Source organism: Papio anubis, chromosome 13 (assembly GCF_008728515.1).
Source record: "Papio anubis isolate 15944 chromosome 13, Panubis1.0, whole genome shotgun sequence".
Lineage (NCBI taxonomy): Eukaryota > Metazoa > Chordata > Mammalia > Primates > Cercopithecidae > Papio > Papio anubis.
In genome coordinates, this window is record NC_044988.1 from 13670814 (window position 1) to 13692066 (window position 21253).

At 38.8% G+C, this 21253-nt stretch overlaps 1 protein-coding gene across 7 annotated transcripts in view; it reads left to right on the forward strand.

Moving 5' to 3' along the window:
• KIF27 (kinesin family member 27) overlaps positions 1-21253 on the forward strand; it is an 82904-nt gene that overhangs the window by 47923 nt on the left and 13728 nt on the right. For all 7 annotated transcript variants that reach the window (XM_009189028.4, XM_009189025.4, XM_009189026.4 and 4 more), the window contains 4 exons: positions 6476-6589; positions 9228-9404; positions 14043-14258; positions 19859-20065. In XM_009189028.4, coding sequence (XP_009187292.2) covers positions 6476-6589; positions 9228-9404; positions 14043-14258; positions 19859-20065 — 714 coding nt within the window. The remainder of the gene's footprint in view (positions 1-6475; positions 6590-9227; positions 9405-14042; positions 14259-19858; positions 20066-21253) is intronic.

The following is a 21253-nucleotide window of genomic DNA, read 5'->3' on the forward strand; positions in this document are numbered from 1 at the left end:
AATTTTTATTAAAAAAAAAAAAAATCAACTGGCCATAGATGTATGGTTATTAGACTCTCAGTTCTATTCCATAGGTCTATATGTCTATCCTCATGCTAGTATCACACTATTTTGATTACTGTAGCTTTGTATTAAGTCTTGAAATCGGGAAGTAAGTCCTTCCACCTTGCTCTTCTTTTTCAAGATTATTTTGGCTATTTAGGGCCCCTACAATTTTCCATGTGAATTTGAGGATGGGCTTTTCCATTTCTGCAAAAAAGACCATTGGAATTTTGATAGAGATTGTTGAATCTCCAGATTGCACTGAGTAGTACTGACATCTTGACAATATTAAATTTTCTTATCCACAAGCATGGGAAGTCTTTCCATTTTTTAGGTCTTCATTAATTTCTTTCAGCAATGTCTTCTAATTTTTAGTGTACTAGTAGTATATTACTTCTTTACTTAAACTTGTTCCTAGATGCTCTTTTAGATGCTATTATAAATGGAATTGCTCTTTAAATTTCCTTGACACTGTAAGACAACCCAGTGAAGAGTATGAGTTTAATTGCAGCCATGGAAAAGTATTCTATACTCACCTAGGATGGAGTATAGAAGTTAAGAGGGCAAAAATCAGAGCCATGAGGAACTCCCATATTTAAAAGAACTGGTAATAATGAAGTTCATAATAATGGTAATAATAATAATTATAGCAGTAGTTAACATTTATTGAGATTTATATTCAAGCAATACTGTGCTAAGCATGTATGTGTCATCTTTTATCCTTTTTTCTTATTTTCAACTTTTTTTTTCTTCCGGATTTGTCTTTAAATATCTTAGTTTTTTTCATCCTAAAATTATCCTCCTTCAACCTTTTCCCCTTCCCTTTCTTACCTCCCCTTTGTAACCAAACTTCTTGGAAAAGTTGACTGCATTTCTTTCTGTTACTTCTGCTTTCATTCATTCTCTTATCCTCTCCAGCTGGCTTCTGGCTCTATCACCCACTTCATAGCTCTTGAGAAGTTAACTAGTGCTCTCTCTGTCACTAAAGTCCTTATCTTAATACTGTGCATCCAGCACAGTTCAGCACTCCCTCCATCTTGTAGTATTTTCCCCTTGCCTTTGTGACATTATACTTTCCTTGTTTTTTCCTCTTTCTGATTGTTTGTTCTCTGTCTTGGCTAGCTCATCCCACTCTACCAGTCCTTTTAAATATGGGAGTTCCTCATGGCTCTGGTCTCTGCCCTCTTCTATACTCTATCCTAGGTGAGTATAGGATACTTTTCCATAGCTGCAATTAAACTGAACATTTCCAAATTTAATGCTTAATCCCAAGTCTGTTCTTTGAGCTCCAGCCTCTTCCCTAGGTTGTCTTATAGATGAATTCATGATCTTCCTTACTTACCTTTCCATGATTCCCCACTCCCTGCTTCCTTCATGGGTGAAAAAATGTAGTTCTCCAATGTGCCTTACATGATATATCAGTTGGGTGAGCTAGAAATTGAGGCATCATCATTGGCTCTTGCCTCTTTCTTATGCATATCCAATGAACCACTAAAGCCCTTCAGAGTATATCTTTAAAACACCATGAATCTGTCCAATTTTCATTTCTGCTGCCAACAACTTAGTCTGTTTTGTTTTAGCTCTTCTTCCAATGTGAAGATCAGGCGCACCTGTTCGGTGTTGTGGTCTTTGAGTTTTAACTCCTCATCTCTCATAGGCCATGGCTTAAACCAGCAAGACATAGCACTCTGTAAATCCATGCTTAGGGAAAAGAAGACACTCTCTTCTTCAAAGAGTAGAAGTCTGCTGAAGTGCAACTCTGCTTGTAACTCAAACTGTTTATCTTCTTATCTAGTGCACTTTCTTTTTTTTTTTTTTTTTTTTTTTTTGAGACAAGGTCTTGCTCTGTCATCTGGGCTTGAGTGCAGTGATGTGATCACAGCTCACTGCAGCCTTGGCCTCCTGGGCTCAAGCAATTCTCCCCTCAGCCTCTCAAGTAGCTAGGACTGCAGGCACGTGCCAGCGTACCTCACAAATTTTTTAACTTTTTGTAGAAATGAGGTCTTACTGTGTTGCCCAGGCTGATCTCGAACTCCTAGGCTCAAGAGGTCCTTCTGCCTCAGCCTCCCAAAATGCTGGGATTACAGGCACAAGCCACCACACCTTGCCACCTAGGGCACTTTTATTCCATCTTGCCAGATCTCTAATTCTAGTGAAATGACCCATTTATGGGGGATAGCAGGTATTCCAGAAAAAGGAACAGACTTTCCCAAAGATAATGTTGTTGATGTATCCTCTACTTAATGCAAAAACAGAAAACCTGCTTACAGTCCTAAAGAATATTTGTCGTCTGCTTGAAGCTAACTTTCTGACACTCCTGTCTGTCTCTTTCTACTTGACTAAAGCATTTCTAAAGAATAGTACAACTTTTGCATAGGTTCTCTTCAGAGCAGCAGTTCTTAACTGAGGTCCATGGATAGGCTTTGAAGAAAAGATATGAGAACTCCTGAAATTGTGGGTGGTGGTGTGATTTTAAGCTTTTTAACCACCCATTTCCTCATCTATTAAATGGATTTTATAATAGCCCCTATATCATAGGATTGTTGTGAGGGCTAAATGGGATAATTAAATAGATATAAAAAGCCTAGCACAGTGCCTGGTACACAGTTATTTTAATATGTATAACAAAGATTACAATGTAAGAAAAAAGGCATTGTCTGGAGCAACATGTGGAAGAGGGAATTAGAACTACTGCAGTATACTTTTTTTTTTTTTTGAGATGGAGGCTCTCTCTGTCGCCCAGGTTGGAGTGCAGTGGTGAGGTCTCGTCTCACTGCAAGCTCCACCTCCCAGGTTCACACCATTCTCCTGCCTCAGCCTCCTGAGTAGCTGGGACTACAGGCGCCCGCCACCACGCCTGGCTAATTTTTTTTTGTCTTTTTAGTAGACACGGTGTTTCACTGTGTTAGCCAGGATGGTCTCAATCTCCTGACCTCGTGATCCACCCACCTCAACCTCCCAAAGTGCTGGGATTACAGGTTCAGTATACTTTTAAAGTATATGTGGACAAACAGAAATAGTAGAGAGTCAACTCCAAGTATAAGGTCTCTTTATTTAAGGTAGCTTTATTTCATCATCCTGAAATTTCTAGGACTATGACAGGGCTAAATTATAGCTATGAACTAGAGCTAGGGAAGTATCAAGAACTATGGGTGGTAAAAAAAAAATAGGGTCTAAATTCACTCATAACCCAGATGGGTGTAACATTTTTCTTTATTTAGTCTATAGCACCTGTCTTCTTTGTGAGTGCCCCTCTCTTCTTCTATCCATGTCATGATTATTGCTGGAAATATGGTGGAAACTAATCAGATGTTCTCTCTGTTCAAACCTTGTTCTAAAAATGTAAACACTTCCTTTAAATACTTCTCAGGTCTCTTGAATAAGAATGCTTAGAATCTCTTAGCCTCCTGTTCCCTAGGCTTCTCTCCCTAAGATGGCATTCAGTGTATGTTGTGGTTGGGTGTATAGCTTTCTTTTATCCTATGCCTTGGAGTTGAGGATTGTGAGCAGCTGGAAATTGTTCTCCCTTGTCCACCTTACCCTGTCTAATCTGCTGGCCCCTGATGATGAAACCCCTGGCTGGTATAACTCACAGTTTGGTCTTGCTTCTGGTTTAGAGCATGGGGGTGCTTTCCCTTCATCTCATCTCCCACTAGCATTATTAGCCCCTACTAAGGCTACTAGGCATTCTGTCTAGCTTGCTAGCCCAGTGGCCTGTCCTTATACCTAGTTTGGGAGCCAGTTCCCCATAATGAGTACCTACATTAGCTCTCAACTCAGGATCCATGCCACATGAGACCAAGGAGTCCAATTAGGGTCTCTTTCCTAATTGTACCTCTCTGCTCTTTCAGCAAGGCTGGGCAGTTGTATATGGGTGTGGGGCTTCTGCACTGCAGTCTGCATTTTCTCTCCTGAATAGGTTAGGGGCCCCTCTGTCCCCACTGATACCTTTACTTATCATCCCCCTTTCTGGACCAAAACTCAGAGCACAATTGGGAAACAAGTCTTTCTTACTGTCTCTTTTCTCCTTTCTGCCATTCCCAGGGCTGGAGAGCACTAGGCTTTTCTTTTTTTTTTTTTTTTTTTGAGACAGAGTCTCGCTCTCTCGCCCAGGCTGGAGTGCAGTGGCGCGATCTTGGCTCACTGCAAACTCCGTTTCCTGGGTTCACACCATTCTTCTGCCTCAGCCCTCCGAGTAGCTGGGACTACAGGTGCCCGCCACCACACCCAGCTAATTATTTTTATTTTTTAGTAGAGACAGGGTATCACCATGTTAGCCAGGATGGTCTTGATCTTCTGACCTCGTGATCTGCCTGCCTCGGCCTCCCAAAGTGCTGGGCTTACAGGCCTAAGCCACTGCGCCCGGCCTAGGCTTTTCTTTTACTTGCTTTCTATCAGTGCTTCTGAAATTACTTGTGGAGAAGGTATAGTTTTTATTTTGTTATAAATTTGTCACAGCCTAACACTTTTATAAAACATGAATTAGTAGCAAAGTGAAATTTAAAATACACAAATAAAAGTCCATTTTAAAAATTGTTAAGAGTCATCAAACATAAAATTATTTTGTCAAATTGCTATAAAAGTATCTCAGCACTTTCAATTGCGTGCTTATCCATCATAGACCAGTAATAGAGAGTATGTGGACTGGCCCACTTTGACTCATGTCCTCCTTCCTGTCCTGCGAAGCTTTAGTGATGAACAACGTCATTTCTAAACCCCCGGAGGGCACCGTGAACATTGTGCCTTTTGTTTTGTTTTGTTTTGTTTTAAGACGGAGTCTCACTCTGTCACCGAGGCTGGAGTGCAGTGATGCGATCTCAGCTCACTGTAATCTCCGCCTCTCAAGCTGAAGCGATTCTTGTGCTCAGCCTCCTGAGTAGCTGGGAATACAGGCACATGCCCAGCTAATTTTTGTATTTTTAGTAGAGACGGGGTTTCACCATGTTGGCCAGGCTGTCTTGAACTTCTAACCTCAGGTGATCAGCCTGCCTCGGCCTCCCAAACTGCTGGATTACAGGCATGAGTCACCATGCCTGGCCAACATCGTACCTCTTGACTTGACCCTTAAGATGTGGATGGAGGCTGGGCGTGGTGGCTCATGCCTGTAATCCCAGCACGTTGAGAGGTTGAGGCAGGCGGATCACCTGAGGTCAGGAGTTCAAGACCAGCTTGGCCAACATGGTAAAACCCTATCTCTCCAAAAATAAAAAAAGAAAATACAAAAATTAGCCAGGTGTGGGGGCACACGCCTATAATACCAGCTACTCAGGAGACTGAGGCTTGAGAATTGCTTGAAACCTGGGAGACGGAGGTTGCAGTGAGCTGAGATTGTGCCATTGCATCCAGCCTGGGTGACAGAGTGAGACTTCATCTAAAAAAAAAAAAGATGTGGATGGAAACTAAAGAAATTTGGAAAATATGCTTCATAAGACCATGATGTGTCTTCCAAGTCTATTCTTATATTGCAACTCCCATTTTTGAACACCAGAAATTGAACATTACTTTTCTTTTTGCATTTTTACTATAATAAATTTTAATATACTCACAGCAGATGGATGTCTTGGGTGGAGTAACTATGAAGGTAATGAGCTCAGAAAGGCAGAAGAGAAAAACCCACTTACAAATTTCAGAGTCTTATCCTTGTTATGCTAATGTGTAACACTCATGAAGAATGAAAAAAACACTCAGTTTTGTTAGTAAATCTTAATTTTTGCAGTTATATTTTATTGCCTCAGTAAGAGGTAACATTCCTTTCTTCTTAGATATGCTAATTACCCTGGTCTGATCACTATACATTGTATGTATTGAAATAATCACTATGTACTTCACGAATATGTACAATTATTATTTGTCAATTAAAAATTAAGGCTGAGCATGGTGACTCATGCCTTTAATCCCAGAACTTCAGGAAATTGGGGCTGGAGGATCACTGGAGGCCAGGAAGATCACTGGAGACCAGCCTGGGCAACATAGCAAGACCCCATCTCTAAAAAAAAAATTAGCTGGATGTGGTGGTGCACACCTATAGTCCTAGCTACTTGGGAGGCTGAGATAGGTGAGAGGATTACTTGAGCCCAGGAGCTTGAGCTTACAGTGAGCTATGATCACGCCATTGCACTCTAGTCTAGGTTACAGAGTGAGACGCTATCTCTAAAAAAATTTTTTAAACAAAAAAATCCCCACATTATTTTCTTCTCAAATAGAGCCCCAGCTGTCATCTACTCATTTTCTCTTTCTGTGACTAAGGAAGTAAATGTTAAGAAAATGTCACTGGATGGCTTGAGCCCAGGAGTTTGAGGCTGTGATTGTGCCACTGCACTTCAGCCTGGGTGACAGAGCGAGACCGTTTCCAAAAAAAGAAAATAATTATCATCAGCATACTTAATGGTCAGGTGTAAATGCAATAAGGTGTTTTCAATTTCTTTTTCTACAGGAATTACAATTAAAAACAGGACAGGAAGAAGGTCTAAAACCAAAAGCTGAGGATCTCGATACATGTAACTTGAAAAGGAGAAAAGTTTCGTTTGGAAGTACAGACCAACTCCAGGTTTGTCAATTCTATTTAGTGTTTCCTCGTTTCTCTTCAATCTGATGGTTGTCTAAATAGAGGTAAACTTACACCTGTAATCCTAGCACTTTGGGACGCCAAGGTGGGTGGATCACCTGAGTTCAGGAGTTCGAGACCAGCCTGCTCAACATGGTAAAACCCCGTCTCTACTAAAAATACAAAAATTAGCCGGGCTTGGTGGCGGGTGCCTGTAATCCCAGCTACTTGGGAGGCTGAGGCAGGAGAATCGCTTGAACCCTGGAGGTGGAGGCTGCAGTGAGCCGAGACCACGCCACTGCACTCCAGCCTGGGCAACAAGAGCGAAACTCCCTCTCAACAAATAGATAGATAGATAGATAGATGTAAAAACTGGTGGACTCTGAATAAAACCTTCAAACTCTAGATACCACCCGAATGCAAAATTTCTAGTATTTGTTTTGAAACTTTATTATTTTTATTTTCTTAAATTTTAGATTCAGGGATACATGTTCAGGTTTGTTATATGGGTATATTGTGTGATGCTAAGATTTAGGCTTCTAATAATCCTATTGCCCAAGTAGTGAAACTTTTATTATTACAAAATTATTTTCTCATCCAGAAATGTACTGTATTTTTGTTTTATCTTACTCTCAGCAGAACCAATATATTCTTATTTCAGTAGAAATGAGTTTATTTGAATGTTGTAGAATATAAACATGAAATCTGTGTTCACTGGATTGTATTTATTCCCATCTCATGAAGATGAGTATATTTCTTTTTTTTTTTTTTGAGACTGAGTCTCGCTCTGTCGCTCAGGCTAGAGTGCAGTGGCGTGATCTCAGCTCACTGCAAGCTCCATCTCCTGTGTTCACACCATTCTCCTGCCTCAGCCTCCTGAGTCTGGGAACTACAGGCGCCCACCACCATGTCCGGCTAATTTTTTGTATTTTTAGTAGAGATGGGGTTTCACTGTGTTAGCCAGGATTGTCTTCATCTCCTGACCTTGTGATCCACCTGCCTTGGCCTCCCAAAATGCTGGGATTACAGGTGTGAGCCACTGCACCCGGCCAAAGACGAGTATATTTCTAAAAATCAGAACTCTACATTCAAAGAAAGCCAAATTGTATATGTACTCTATATATTAAAAAGCCATTATTTTAGTGCCATCTTTTAAAAAGAAAGTCATAATCCACAAATTCATTTTGAAGTTCAAAGAAATTGAAATTTTAAATTTTCTGTAAGAAAAAAATACTGTATTTAAAATACCCAGAATGCAATTATCTCTACCTTTAAATTTATTCTCTCTTCATAAATTTTATATTACATTTTATTAGTGACATTTAATAGTGACATGCGTGCATTCTGACATGGGTGTGTACCTATTCCACCCAGAAATGTCATCACCAGTCGTAATTTTTTAGGTTTTTTACTTTTAAGTGGAGCTTAAAAAGAATCTCTTATTCATCTTTCAAACCCCACTCACAGTTTAAGAATGTTTGTAGAATATATTTAAGTTACTTGCTAGACTTCCTAGGATCTCCTACTGGATTATTTAAGGATATGACAAAACTAACATTTTTATAGTTGCTCTTTCTGTTCCTAATAATTGTAGAGCTACTATGACATTTTAGGCTCCAGTGTTATCTGGACATGATAGTGCTTATAAGATCATACTGTTAATATCTTGGTATTACTGGAAGACTCAATAGCTATGCATCTTCTTTGCCTTGGCCATTTTGCTCTCTTTTTTAAATATATATTCACTGTCTCATTGTATTATAGATTTCTAGGAACCATTTCTAGAAGGTTCATGAAGGACTAGGAAATAATACTATATTGATTTCTTTTCGTATTTATTTATTGTTTTGGTGGCAGTGCTTCATTACTGTGTCCACTTGATAGAGTTCCTTTTAAACAGTCATATTCCATCTATATTTATGTTTGTATTTGTTTCTGGGTATCCTTAATTCAAGAGAGTACTCAGATGTTTGTTTTGGAGATCTTTTCAGCAATTTTTTATTTTTGTTTTTTCTTTTTTTAAAAATAATTATTTGAGGTTGACAAGCTACAATGCAAATTGGGTTTCCTTCCAAACTCCATCATCTGTATCTCCCACTGTGTGTATTCATTTATTCACTTCATTGATTGACTGAATCAGGCATTGATTCACTCATTCATTTAACATTTTACTGAATGCCTACTTTGGCCCAGGCAATATGCCAGCCATGTGGATAGACAGTTAAAAACTACAGCCCCTGCAGTCAATCAAGGAGCTCAAGTTGGGGAGACAGGTAAGTAGAGCAACCACCAGTGTAAGTGCTGTGATGGAAATATGCACCACTACAACAGAGTAAAAGACTCCAGCATGTTCTTAATATAGGCATAGAAAATTATCAGTCCCTTACTTGTCAGGCTAAAAAATCCTAGACTGTTTAACATATCTGGGGAGTAAATTTTAATTCTTTATAAAACAACATAGCTACATCTTGACTAGAACCACTGATGTCTTTAGGATTTCAGATGGGAACCTGAGTTACTCTGAGTGATAGTTTTTAAATGTTCATTTAAGAGATTTCAGCCAATCTGAAATTATATTGTTACCATGTAATTTTTATGGCAGAAGGAAAAACAAGTAACTTTTTTTTGAATTTTAATGTAGAAATTGGATGAGCAAAAGAAATGGTTAGATGAAGAAGTAGAGAAAGTTCTGAACCAACGCCAAGAATTAGAGGAGCTGGAAGAAGACTTAAAGAAACGGGAGGCCATAGTTTTTAAGAAGGAGGCTCTATTACAGGAGAAGAGTCACCTGGAAAATAAGAAATTGAGATCTAGTCAGGTATTCTGTTTAATACACTATTTGATTCTGGTTGTAAACCACTCTACACTCCCCACTGGGATGACTATAATCAGAAAAACAGATAATAAGAAATGTGGGGAAGGAGGTGGGGAAATTGGGACCTTCATACACTGCTGTGAAATTGGAAAATGGTGCAATTGCTTTGGATAACCATCTTGTAGTTCCTCAGAAGGCTAAACTTAGAGATACTATGTGACCCAGTAATCTCACTCCTAGGGATGGATGGATAGATAGATCTATTCTATATGTATGTCTCCATGAGAAATGAAAGCATGTTTCCACACAAAAACTTGAACATGAACATTTATAGTAACATTATTCATAATAGCTAAAAGCTGAAAACAACACAAATGTTCATCAAGTGATGAATGGATAAACTGATTATCTATATAATAGCATATTATTTGACAATGGAAGGGAATGAAGTACTGATATATGCTGCAACATGGATGAACCTTGAACACCTATGTTAAGTGAAAGAAACTAGTCACAAAAGACCACCTTTGTATAATACCATTTATATGAAGTCTCTAGAATAGGCAATTCCATTTCTGTCCAGAGACAGAAAAGTAGAATAGTGGTTACCTAGGGTTGGTGGGGGACTGGGGAAGAAATAGAATGCCTACTAATAGGTGTGGGGTTTCTTTTTTTGGGGGGGTGATGAAAATGTAAAATTGATTGTGGTGATGGTTATATAACTGTGAATATACAAAAAACCATTGAATTATATACTTTATTGTTATTTTTTATTTTTTGAGATGGAGTCTCGCTCTGTCGCCCAGGCTAGAGTGCAGTGGTGCGATCTCTGCTCACCGCAACCTCTGCCTCCCGGTTCAAGAGATTCTTCTGCCTCAGCCTCCCAAGTAGCTGGGATTACAGACACGTGCCACCACGCCCAGCTAATTTTTGTATTTTTAGTAGAGAGGGGTTTCACCATGTTGGTCAGGTTGGTCTCAAACTCCTGACCTTGTGATCAGCCCGTCTTGGCCTCCCAAAGTGCTGGGATTACAGGCGTGAGCCACCATGCCCAGATTTGAATTATATACTTTAAATTGGTGAATTGTATGGTATGTAGATTATATCTCATTAAAGCTATTATGTTTTTTGAAAAGCCATAAAAAGGAAAAGACAGTAGAAGAGATAACAGAGGACAAAAGATTACCAAAAAAAGAAAAGATGGAAAGCAAATAGATGAGAGCTTATTAACTTAGCAGAACAGAAGATGCTGCAGTCCAAGTACCTAGAGGGAAACAAATGAGAACCAGGCCAAGATCCTACATATATGCTGTCACCATACATCTTATCAGCTTTTTAATATCTGACTCTGAAATGTGATGGGCATTTTAGGAATGCTTTAGATGTTTTCCTTTTAAAAAAAATAACAGCTTTAGAGAGATAAAATTCACATAGAACATCAAAAAGATTCAGAAATGAAGGGACCAAGATTTTCAGAAGGCAGGAGTAGCATAAAGATGAAAACAGGGCATAGTCATGAAACTATTTTTTCTCACTCTGGGACCGATTTATTTTCCGAAGATTGAACCAGGCACTGCAAAGGTTGTGATAAGTCAAAAAACTCCAAATAGGGAATGAATGCAAGTCTGCATATGAATTGTGAAACATCTATTTCCTAATCTCTACTTGGATCCAAGAATGCTGGCCCAGATTTATACTTCCTAGCAGGAGATTAGCATATTTTCTGAAACATCTAAAAAGATATAAAAACACTTAAATTTGGAAGCCGCCAACTAAGTGGCCCACATGTATGCTATCACCACAAATCTTAGCAGCTTTTTGATACCTGAATCTGAAATATGATGGACATTTCAGGAATGCCACTATTAAAGACAGAAAACAAAACAAAAGGAAAAAATAAACTCACAGACATTAGAGATAGAGCAAGAAGCGGAAAAAACTTCACAGAAATCTTAATATCCTCAGTGTGGCAAAAGATGACTATAAAGAACTGCAAGTTATTAAAAACATGAACTCTTGGAAATTAAAAGCGTTGGAGGATAGGCAGGGTGCGGTGGCTCATGGCTGTAATCCCAGCACTTTGGGAGGCCAAGGTGGGTGGATCACTGGAGGTCAGGAGTTCGACACTAGCCTGACCAACATGGTGAAACCCTGTCTCTTCTAAAAATACAAAAATTAGCCAGGCGTGGTTGTGGGCACCTGTAATCCCAGGTACTTGGGAGGTGAGGCAGAAGAATCGCTTGAACCTGAGAGGCAGAGGTTGTAATGAGCCAAGACTGTGCCATTTGCACTCCAGTCTGGGCAACAAGAGCAAAACTCCATCTCAAAAAATAGGGTCAGAGGATAAAGTTGAGGAAATATCCCCAAAAGTAAGTAAAAATATAATAGAAAGTAGAAGAGAAAAAAATTTAATTGGCAGATAAATCCAGGAAGCCCAAGATCCAAGTAATGGGAATTCCAGAAAGATACAACAGAGAAAACAGAAGAGATTATCAAAGACATCATATAAAAAATTTTCTTGGCCAGGCACGGTGGCTCACGCCTGTAATCCCAGCACTTTGGGAGGCCGAGGTGGGCAGATCACGAGGTCAGGAGATGGAGACCATCCTGGCTAACACGGTGAAACCCTGTCTCTACTAAAAATACAAAAAAATTAGCCAGGCGTGGTGGCAGGCGCCTGTAGTCCCAGCTACTTGGGAGGCTGAGGCAGGAGAATGGCGTGAATCTGGGAGGCGGAGCTTGCAGTGAGCTGAGATCGCACCACTGCACTCCAACCTGGGTGACAGAGCGAGACTCCGTCTCAAAAAAAAAAAAAATTTTTTTTTCTCAACACCAGTAATATGAGACTCTAGACTGAAATAGCCCATCAAGGGCCCAGCAAAATGAGTACCCAAAACATAGCATTGTGAAGGTTTGGATACACTGAGGAAAAAAGAAGGTCCTGAAAGCATCTAGACAAAAAAGACTACTTATAAATTGCAAGAATCAGAATGGCATTGAACTTCTCAGCTTTCCTCATGACAAGTTTAAGATCTGAAGCAATCTTTAAACTCATGAGGAAAATTAAGTCTAATAAATAATTTTCTTCTTAGCCAAACTGTCAATCAAATGTGAAGCTATAATAAGCATTTTCAGGTATAAAAAACAAAAACAAAAATCTCCCATTAAGCCTGTCCAAGGAAACTACTAGAGAATGTGCTCCACAAAAATAATGGCACAAACTATGAAAAAGGAAGACTCGGGATTCTGAAAATGTGCTGCAACATGGAAATTCTCAGGAAATACCAAAGGGAAGACCCAGGACAACTGGTCCAGGGTGGAGCAGGATGGACGCTCCAGGCAAAATGTTTCCAGAAAAGAATAGATTGAAAAGATTTCCTGATAAGTTTCATCAAATGAAAAAGTGTTGAGGAATTTTATAGTTCTGTTGGAGAAGAATTAGCTATAAGGTGCAATAAAAAGTTGTATTAAAACAGAAGCATGATCATTTCACACTAGATAGTTCACCTATGAATAACAAAGTTATAATAATGAAAATGAATATTGATTGAACTAAAAACTGTAATGTAACTTATATTGGGAGAATGGAGGAGATTGGGAAGTAGAGTAGCTATAAGAGTGCTAAATCCTTATCTCCCATAATACACAGTCAATAGACAATGTCTAAAATTGATAATGTCATTCAAAAACATAGACATAAACACCAGAAGAACCAACTGAAAAGGTTGAAGGTGGCTGTCTGGGAGTAGGATTCAATTAAAAGCTTGGGGGAGGGGAATGCTTTTTTAAAATTATAAACCTTATGATAGTATGTGTCTATATAATAAACCTTATGGTAGTATATGCAGATAATTACTGTGAAAAATATTTTACAAATTACCTGAAATTTGACCATAATGAACATCTCCATAAATCTGGCCATATTTTCTGATCAGAATGAATTAAGAGTAAAAACAAATTATATGTTTAAGCCAACCAATCATATGTTTAAACACACCAAAGCTCAACCCCTAGTAAATTGTAACATAATTCTACAATGTAGAATGTGAGCCAAGAAAGAAAAGTTCAGTTTAGAAAATAAGAAAAAAGAAAAATACTGCCTCTGAAAACCTAGTCAAGGCAATTCTTGGTAGTAAACTCAGAGTTTAAATAAACGTTTTTTTAAAAAAGGCATTCAACTTAAGATTTTAGAAAATGAACACCCCGGGTGGGCGCGGTGTCTCACGTCTGTAATCTCAGAACTTTGGGGGCTGAGGCGGGTGGATTACCTGAGGTCAGGAGTTCAAGACCAGCCTGGCCAACATGGTAAAACCCTGTCTCTACTGAAAATACAAAAAATTAACTGTGCGAGGTGGCAAGCGCCTGTAATCCCAGCAACTCGGGAGGCTGAAGCAGGAGAATCGCTTGAACCTGGGAAGCGGAGATTGCAGTCAGCTGAGGTCGCACCATTGCACTCTACCCTGGGGAACAAGAGCGAAACTCCATCTCAAAAACGAAAAAAAGAAAATGAATACCCCTTTCCTCAATAATGTAAAAACTAAAAATATATTCATTTAGCAATTTTCTCTATGTTTTTCCTAATTTTTATGCAGTCTAGATTTCTAGTAACTGTTTTTGGTGTCTGGTGGGTTTATCTTTTAGGCCTTAAACACAGATAGTTTGAAAATATCAACTCGCCTGAACTTATTGGAACAAGAGTTGTCTGAAAAGAATGTGCAGCTCCAGACCAGCACAGCTGAGGAGAAAATAAAGATTTCAGAACAAGTTGAAGTCCTCCAGAAAGAAAAGGATCAGCTCCAGAAACGAAGAAACAGTGCGGATGAAAAACTTAAAAATGGCAGAGTGTTATCACCCGAAGTAAGTCAGTATTCTTTGGAACTGGAGGTGCTGTATGATGGATCACTTGAGTGATTTCCTCAGTCTTTTTCACATAATCATAAATATTATCCGTTAAACTTGGTTTTGAGATTTTGTCAGATGTAGTGAATTCACCTGGCACTTATTTGGCACCATAAACCATGCTTGACTAGAGACTGAGATATCCTTACATAGTGGTCCATGGACATGGCCCCTTCCTGGCACTGCCAGGCATTTGGAAACTATTACTCTCCTTGAGTATATTTGCCTCCTCAGCTGGGGTTTCTCGTCTGAAATCACAGAACATAGAAAATGATTTGAGGGACTCTTTTGGAGGGCACCTGACTTTTCTCTATACATATTTCGTGAATGATACTAGGTAATTTATTACATGCAGCAGATGCCTAAGGAATTAGGGGTTAATTCTTTCCATGAAACCTTGGTTGAGAAGGCCCAGTGTCCATACTATGTCCAGCCAAATAGATGCATAAAATTCCAATCCCAGTAAAAGACCTTTTAGTTACAGTTACAGTTTTTTAAAACTATAGTTTTAGTTCTAGTTTTTTAAAACTATGTAGAAGATGATTCATTTACAGGCTGTCAAATTGCCCCAGACTTTGTCTTTTTTCAAAATTTTCAATCAGTTGGCAGTGGTACCTGTACCTTACTTCATCAGAGAAAGATGAATTTTTGAATCGGAACTGCCTCCCCAGGTATTTATTGTCGGTGTCTTATCATTACCAAAGCAAGGGAAAGTTGCTCAGAGAAGGTGAATAGCTGAGAATCACACACATTGGTGAATCTTGTAGTGTTTTAGTTTGGAGCAAGTGACAGGAAGTTAAGGGGGCTAGTTAAGAAATAGGAGCAAGGATAACATTAGATTGTTGCTCATTGAGAATTGATGAAAGGATTGATTTACAAATCAATCCTTGACTGGGGGCTAAGTGGCAGTTGAAAGGAACATTATAGACCTCTATTGCCCTGTTTTATAATTTAAGCTGGGTAAATGTGCAGAGGAACAGAGAGCCAGGTTGTCCTCCCAAGGTGTTAAATTGGAGTCCAAGGCTTATAGATTTGAAGACATGAGAGCCTAAGATACAGCAGAATTCAAATATTTAAGGAATTCTGCCTGCCTGTGACTATAACTAAGCTCTATAGAAGAACCAAAAAAAAAAAAAAAAACCAAAAAACAACAAAAAAAAGTATTATGTTTCCCTTGAGAAATTAATATTCTATTTGGGAAAACAGGTAAAAATATAAGAAAACTCTAAACTCTGAAGGACATTGAAAATCAAGTTGTGGATAATGTATTTACAGCTATACCTCTTACATTATTTATTCAAAGCAATGAAGTGATCATTTGGGGGAAGATTCATCAAGGCAGCCTCAGTAGATCAGAATCTTGAGCTAGATTATGAAAAACATGATATGCAGTGGCAGATATGAGAAGTCCGTTTTAGATAGAACATCTTTGAATAAGGCACAGAGATGAGAATTAACAAATTATGTTTGCAGTAGGGTAGAGTTCCATTAATATCAAGAAACATTTAGGTTTGTATTTCATGTGGGATCCTGTAACAAAAAGCATTTACAGATTTGTGGTGAAAATATAGTATGATGCATGATACCTATTTTGCAGCTATTCTGGACTGGGGTTTGAGGGAAGGATGAGCCTCCTACAACTGGTAGAGTTCTAATTAGTCACATGAGCTTCTATGTACCTTTCTTCCACATGGTTGGTTCTTCTTAGTGTAGCTCTCAAGTGAGGCTCTGCTCTTACCACAATTTTAAAGCCAAGGTTAATATTCCCAAATAGATCTGTCACTAGCAGATGATCAAGAGCATGAGATTCTGATGTGACACAAGGTATCAATAAAATCTAGTTGGAATGGTTTGCTATCTTAATGTCTTTAAACTTGTTTAGGATTATTTTCTCTTTCCACAGTAAATTAAAATATTTTTCCTAATTTTATTACTTTATGGAAATTGATAGATTTTAGATCATTACACTAATAGAAGATTACTCAACAATTTACTACAGACAAGTCACACTGCTCTTTTTTTTTTTTTTGGTAAAATTCAGAAACTAAAATTAAAGAATACTTCAACCTTAGGTTTCTAATAATACAGAGTAGTTGCTTAGTAAGTAGGGAGGAAAATATAAGAACTATTATCTTTATTTAATCTTTTAAACTTTCAATTTTGCATTTTATGAGAACATACAATTTTTTTTTGGAAATGGAGTCTCTGTCGCTCAGGCCGAAGTGTAGTGGTGCGATCTCGGCTCACTGCCTCTGCCTCCTGGGTTCAAGCAATTCTCCTGCCTCAGCCTCCCGAGTAGCTGGGATTACAGACGTGCGCCACCATGCCCAGCTAATTTTTTTTTTTTTTTTTTCCGAGACAGAGTCTTGCTCTGTCACCAGGCTAGAGTGCAGTGGCATGATCCCAGCTCATTGCAACCTCCACCTCCCTGGTTCAAGCGATTCCCCTGTTGCAATCTCTCAAGTAGCTGGGATTACAGGCACGTGCCATCACGCCTGGCTAATTTTTTGTATTTTAGTAGAGATGGGGTTTCATCACGTTGACCAAGATGGTCTCGATCTCCTGACCTCGTGATCCGCCCACCTTGGCCTCCCAAAGTGCTGGGATTACAGGCGTGAGCCACCGCGCCCAGCCTAATTTTTGTATTTTTAGTAGAGACAAGGTTTCACTATGTTGGTCAGGCTGGTCTCGAACTCCTGACCTCAAGTGATCCACCCGCCTCAGCCTCCCAAAGTGCTGGGTTTACAGGCATGAGCCACCGCACCCTGCTGAGAACATATAATTTACAGAGAAATCTATGCAGTGCTTGCTTAAAAGTTATCATTAGTTTTTTGTTTCATTTTACTTGGTCTCTGGACCAGCAGCAACAGCATCACTTGGGATCTTGTTTGAAATGCAGATCCTCAGGCCCCAATTGGACTTGCTGGATCAGAATCTGAATTCTAGTGAGCTCCTCGGTACACATTAAAGTTGAAAAGCAGTGCTCGATCATAAAACAGTCAACTCTTGATAACCTGTGGTTTGTATTGTGACAAATTTTTCATCCCAGGATAGTTTCCCATTGCCACGTATCTTGTCAACCTATACCTATTGCTGAGTTAGAGGGAACTACAAACATTGATATGCTGCATCCTCACTGGAGCGGGCTGTCCTTGGGTTTCTATATTCATACTACCTTATATTATCTCAGTACTTCCTTAACTTAGATCCAAAACCATAGAAACTGAATTTATATGAAATTGTCCTCAGCCACGTATAAAGGCAAACTCTTCACATTTGTTTTTGATAAAATATAGTCACAGTATGAATTCAAAAGTCAAGTACAGAAAAGTCCTCACTGAACATTGTGGATAGGTTCTTGGAAATTGTGACTTTAAGAGACACCATGTACATCAGGTCCTCAAAATTACATTGTTTTCCTTCAACATAGTTGCTTTTGTTATGAAGTTAATAGGAAAAAAAATTGTTGTATTATATATTGTTTCTCTTAAAGTCACAGTTTCCAAGAACCTATTGATGATAAGGACTTACTCTATTTTGGATAATTCACTTTTATTTGTGGCTCCTCTTACTTGTTCACCTAAGTACATTTTAGTATTTAAGGTTTTTTTTTCTTGAAAAGGTGAATATGGCGGGGCGCGGTGGCTCAAGCCTGTAATCCTAGCACTTTGGGAGGCCGAGACGGGCGGATCACAAGGTCAGGAGATCGAGACCATCCTGGCTAACACGGTGAAACCCCGTCTCTACTAAAAAGTACAAAAAACTAGCCGGGCGAGGTGGTGAGCGCCTGTAGTCCCAGCTACTCGGGAGGCTGAGCCAGGAGAATGGCGTAAACCCGGGAGGTGGAGCTTGCAGTGAGCAGAGATCCGGCCACTGCACTCCAGCCTGGGTGACAGAGCGAGACTCCGTCTCAAAAAAAAAAAAAAAAAAAAAAAGAAAAGGTGAATATTATTTTATTCCTTATGAAGCAGTGATCAAACTATCAAATTCCATATGGTTAGTGATTGCACAGAGAAAAAGAATGGCTGATGAGCATTTTTCTTTAGGTAGATCAGAAATATTCACACTCTTGGCCAGGCATGGTGGCTCACACCTATAATCCCATCACGTTGGGAGGTTGAGGCAGGCAGATCACCTGAAGTCAGGAGTTCCAAGACCAGCCTGGCCAATGTGGCGAAACCCCTTCTCAACTAAAAATACAAAAATTAGCTAGGCGTGATGGCATGCACCTATAATCCCAGCTACTTGGGAGGCTGAGGCAGGAAAATTGCTTAAATCCTTAAACCCAAGAGGTGGAGGTTGCACTGAGCTGAGATCCCACCATGACCCTGTCTCAGAAAGAAAAAAAAAAAAAAGAAAGAAAGAAATATTCACATTATTTTCCTTTGGGGTGTTAGGGGGAGGAGTGGAGAGAAATAACATGGGTCCTGTAACCAAGGACACATGAAAAATTTTTTTCTCCTCTTTCTTAAGTTAACAGATACTGAGTTCAAACTATATGATAGGTACTGTGCTGGGCAATAAGGGTGTGCAGATGGACAAGTCAGTCTGCCACAGGAACTTATTGAGGTGGCCTCCACAATAGGTATAGGTATATGGAAACATATATCCAAGTCTCACCAATCTGAGGTAATTCCTTGCCAGAGATTTGTATCACCAACATAACATGTATTTGGATAGTTCAAAGAACTGGAAGAGCTGGGCATGGTAGTGTGTGCCTGTAGTCCCAGCTACTCAGGAGGGCAAGGTAGGAGGTTCGCTTGAGCCAAGAGTTTGAGTTCAGCCTGGGCAACATAGTGAGACCCTGTGTCCAAAAGAAAAAAGAAAAGAAAAAAACTTGTAGGTTTTCCGACAGGGATTCATCGATCTTCTCTGGTATGTGAAAAAATACTACGCTGCCCTATTTTGTAACGCCTACATTTTCCTTCTAATAACATTTCATAGGAATCTTATGAAATATGTCAGATACTTAAATCCTCACTACTTTTTAATGCCATATTGTGCTTTTTTTTATTACTAGTTCTTAATAACTTATTCTAAATATTTAGAGTAAGTTATTCCCTCTAGGCAGTATATTGTTTTGATAGATCATTGAAGGGACAACAGTAAATCTCTGGATCTCACTAGTGGAAATATTGACACATAATATGCACTTTAGGGATTATGGAGGAGATACATGACAATACTGCTAATCCTGTGGGCTTAGGCTTTGTTCAAGTATATTCCTTGGATTAGATGATCAGCATTTGTTGTATGACCTTGGAACATTTCAGAACTCACCTAAACTTCTGTCTTTTCCATTTCATTCCATCAGGTTTATTGTGAGGGCTTAATGATTATGTTAATATGTTGTGTGTGTGTGTGTATGTGTGTGTATACACACATGTATACACATACTGCATTATGTGGTATAGCAAGCACTCAAAAAACATTTTCTTAAAATCTAGTAAAAGAGTGGTAATGTCTATTAGACTCAAATAGTTTAGTAGGATCTGAGTATATGACAAAGTCAAAGTTATACTATTTCATTTAAAATGAGTGATTTCTGTTATATCTAGGAAGAACATGTTCTTTACCAACTTGAAGAAGGGATTGAAGCTTTGGAAGCTGCAATTGAATATAAGAATGAAAGTATCCAGCGTCGCCGGAACTCACTTAGAGCATCATTCCATAACCTCTCTCGTAGTGAAGCAAATGTCTTGGAACAAATAGCTTGCCTGAGTCCTGTTGAGATTAGAGCTATTCTTTTCAGATATTTCAATAAGGTTTGTTTTTGAGGGTCAGAATATTTTTCTTATAAAGATGGGTCAAGATGCTTACATCCTACATTTTGAATTTTTAAAGAAATTGAAAGACTCAAAGATTTGATGGTGTAACTACAAATTTAAGCATGATTTCTCTTTATAGAACTAAATGTTGTCATCTGAAAGCTTTGTGATTATCCAAATATGTAGGCCTAACTTTGTGAGGTTCTTAAAGTTAGAGAGTCTTTCAAAAGAAGTCCTTTTTGAAAGTTTTTAAAACCAAAGAATTTAAGTTATATTCCTTGCTCATTATTTCTTGGATGATTTCTAGATTTGGATGTTGCTACCTGGCACTCATGAAAAATCAAAGGCCCTCCAAGTTTTGATTCCCTTTCCTTCATTGCTATAGGGTAGAGGAATCTGTACTTTCTTGTAATGTATTAGTTGAAATGAAGATGAAGTGGTGTATCAGTGGCAAAGATAATAATAGATTTTATTAACCTGAATGTGCCTAAATCAATTAAAATGTTGTATTTTTTTACAGATTAAACCATTTTCTAATCCAGAGATGTTTCATAGCATTGAGAACTATATCCATCTTTTCTCTAATGTCTTTTCCACTTAAGATACATATTATGAAGTGTTAAACAATGAGATAACCCTTTCTCTGAAAAGTACATTCAATTTATGGGAATATCTGACAATTAATGAAAAATGAAACACTGATATTTTAAAATTAAGTCCTAAGGCCAGGCGCAGTGGCTTATGCCTGTAATCCCAGCACTTTGGGAGGCTGAGTCAAGAGAATCATTTGAGCCCAGAATTTGAGATCCTGTCTCTACAAAAAATACCAGAATTAGCCGGGTGTGGTAGCATACACTTGTAGTCCTAGATAGTTGGGAGGCTGAGGCAGGAGGATCACATGAGCCCAGGAATTTGAGTTTGTAGTGAGCTATGATCATTACTGCACTTCAGCCTGGGGCAACAGAGCAACAGCCTGTCTCAAAAAAATTAAATAAAATTATAATTCTGTAAAATAAGGAAGAAAAATGAAAAATGTTATGCACAGCCTCCTCTTGGATAATCATCATCAGTAGTAAGCTGCTGTTACTGTTATTGATGAGAGTGCATCCTATTGTTGCATGTTTGGAGGGTAGAAAGATGGTGGAGTCCTTTGATGTAGATAACTCTTTATGCTGCTCTTTTTTT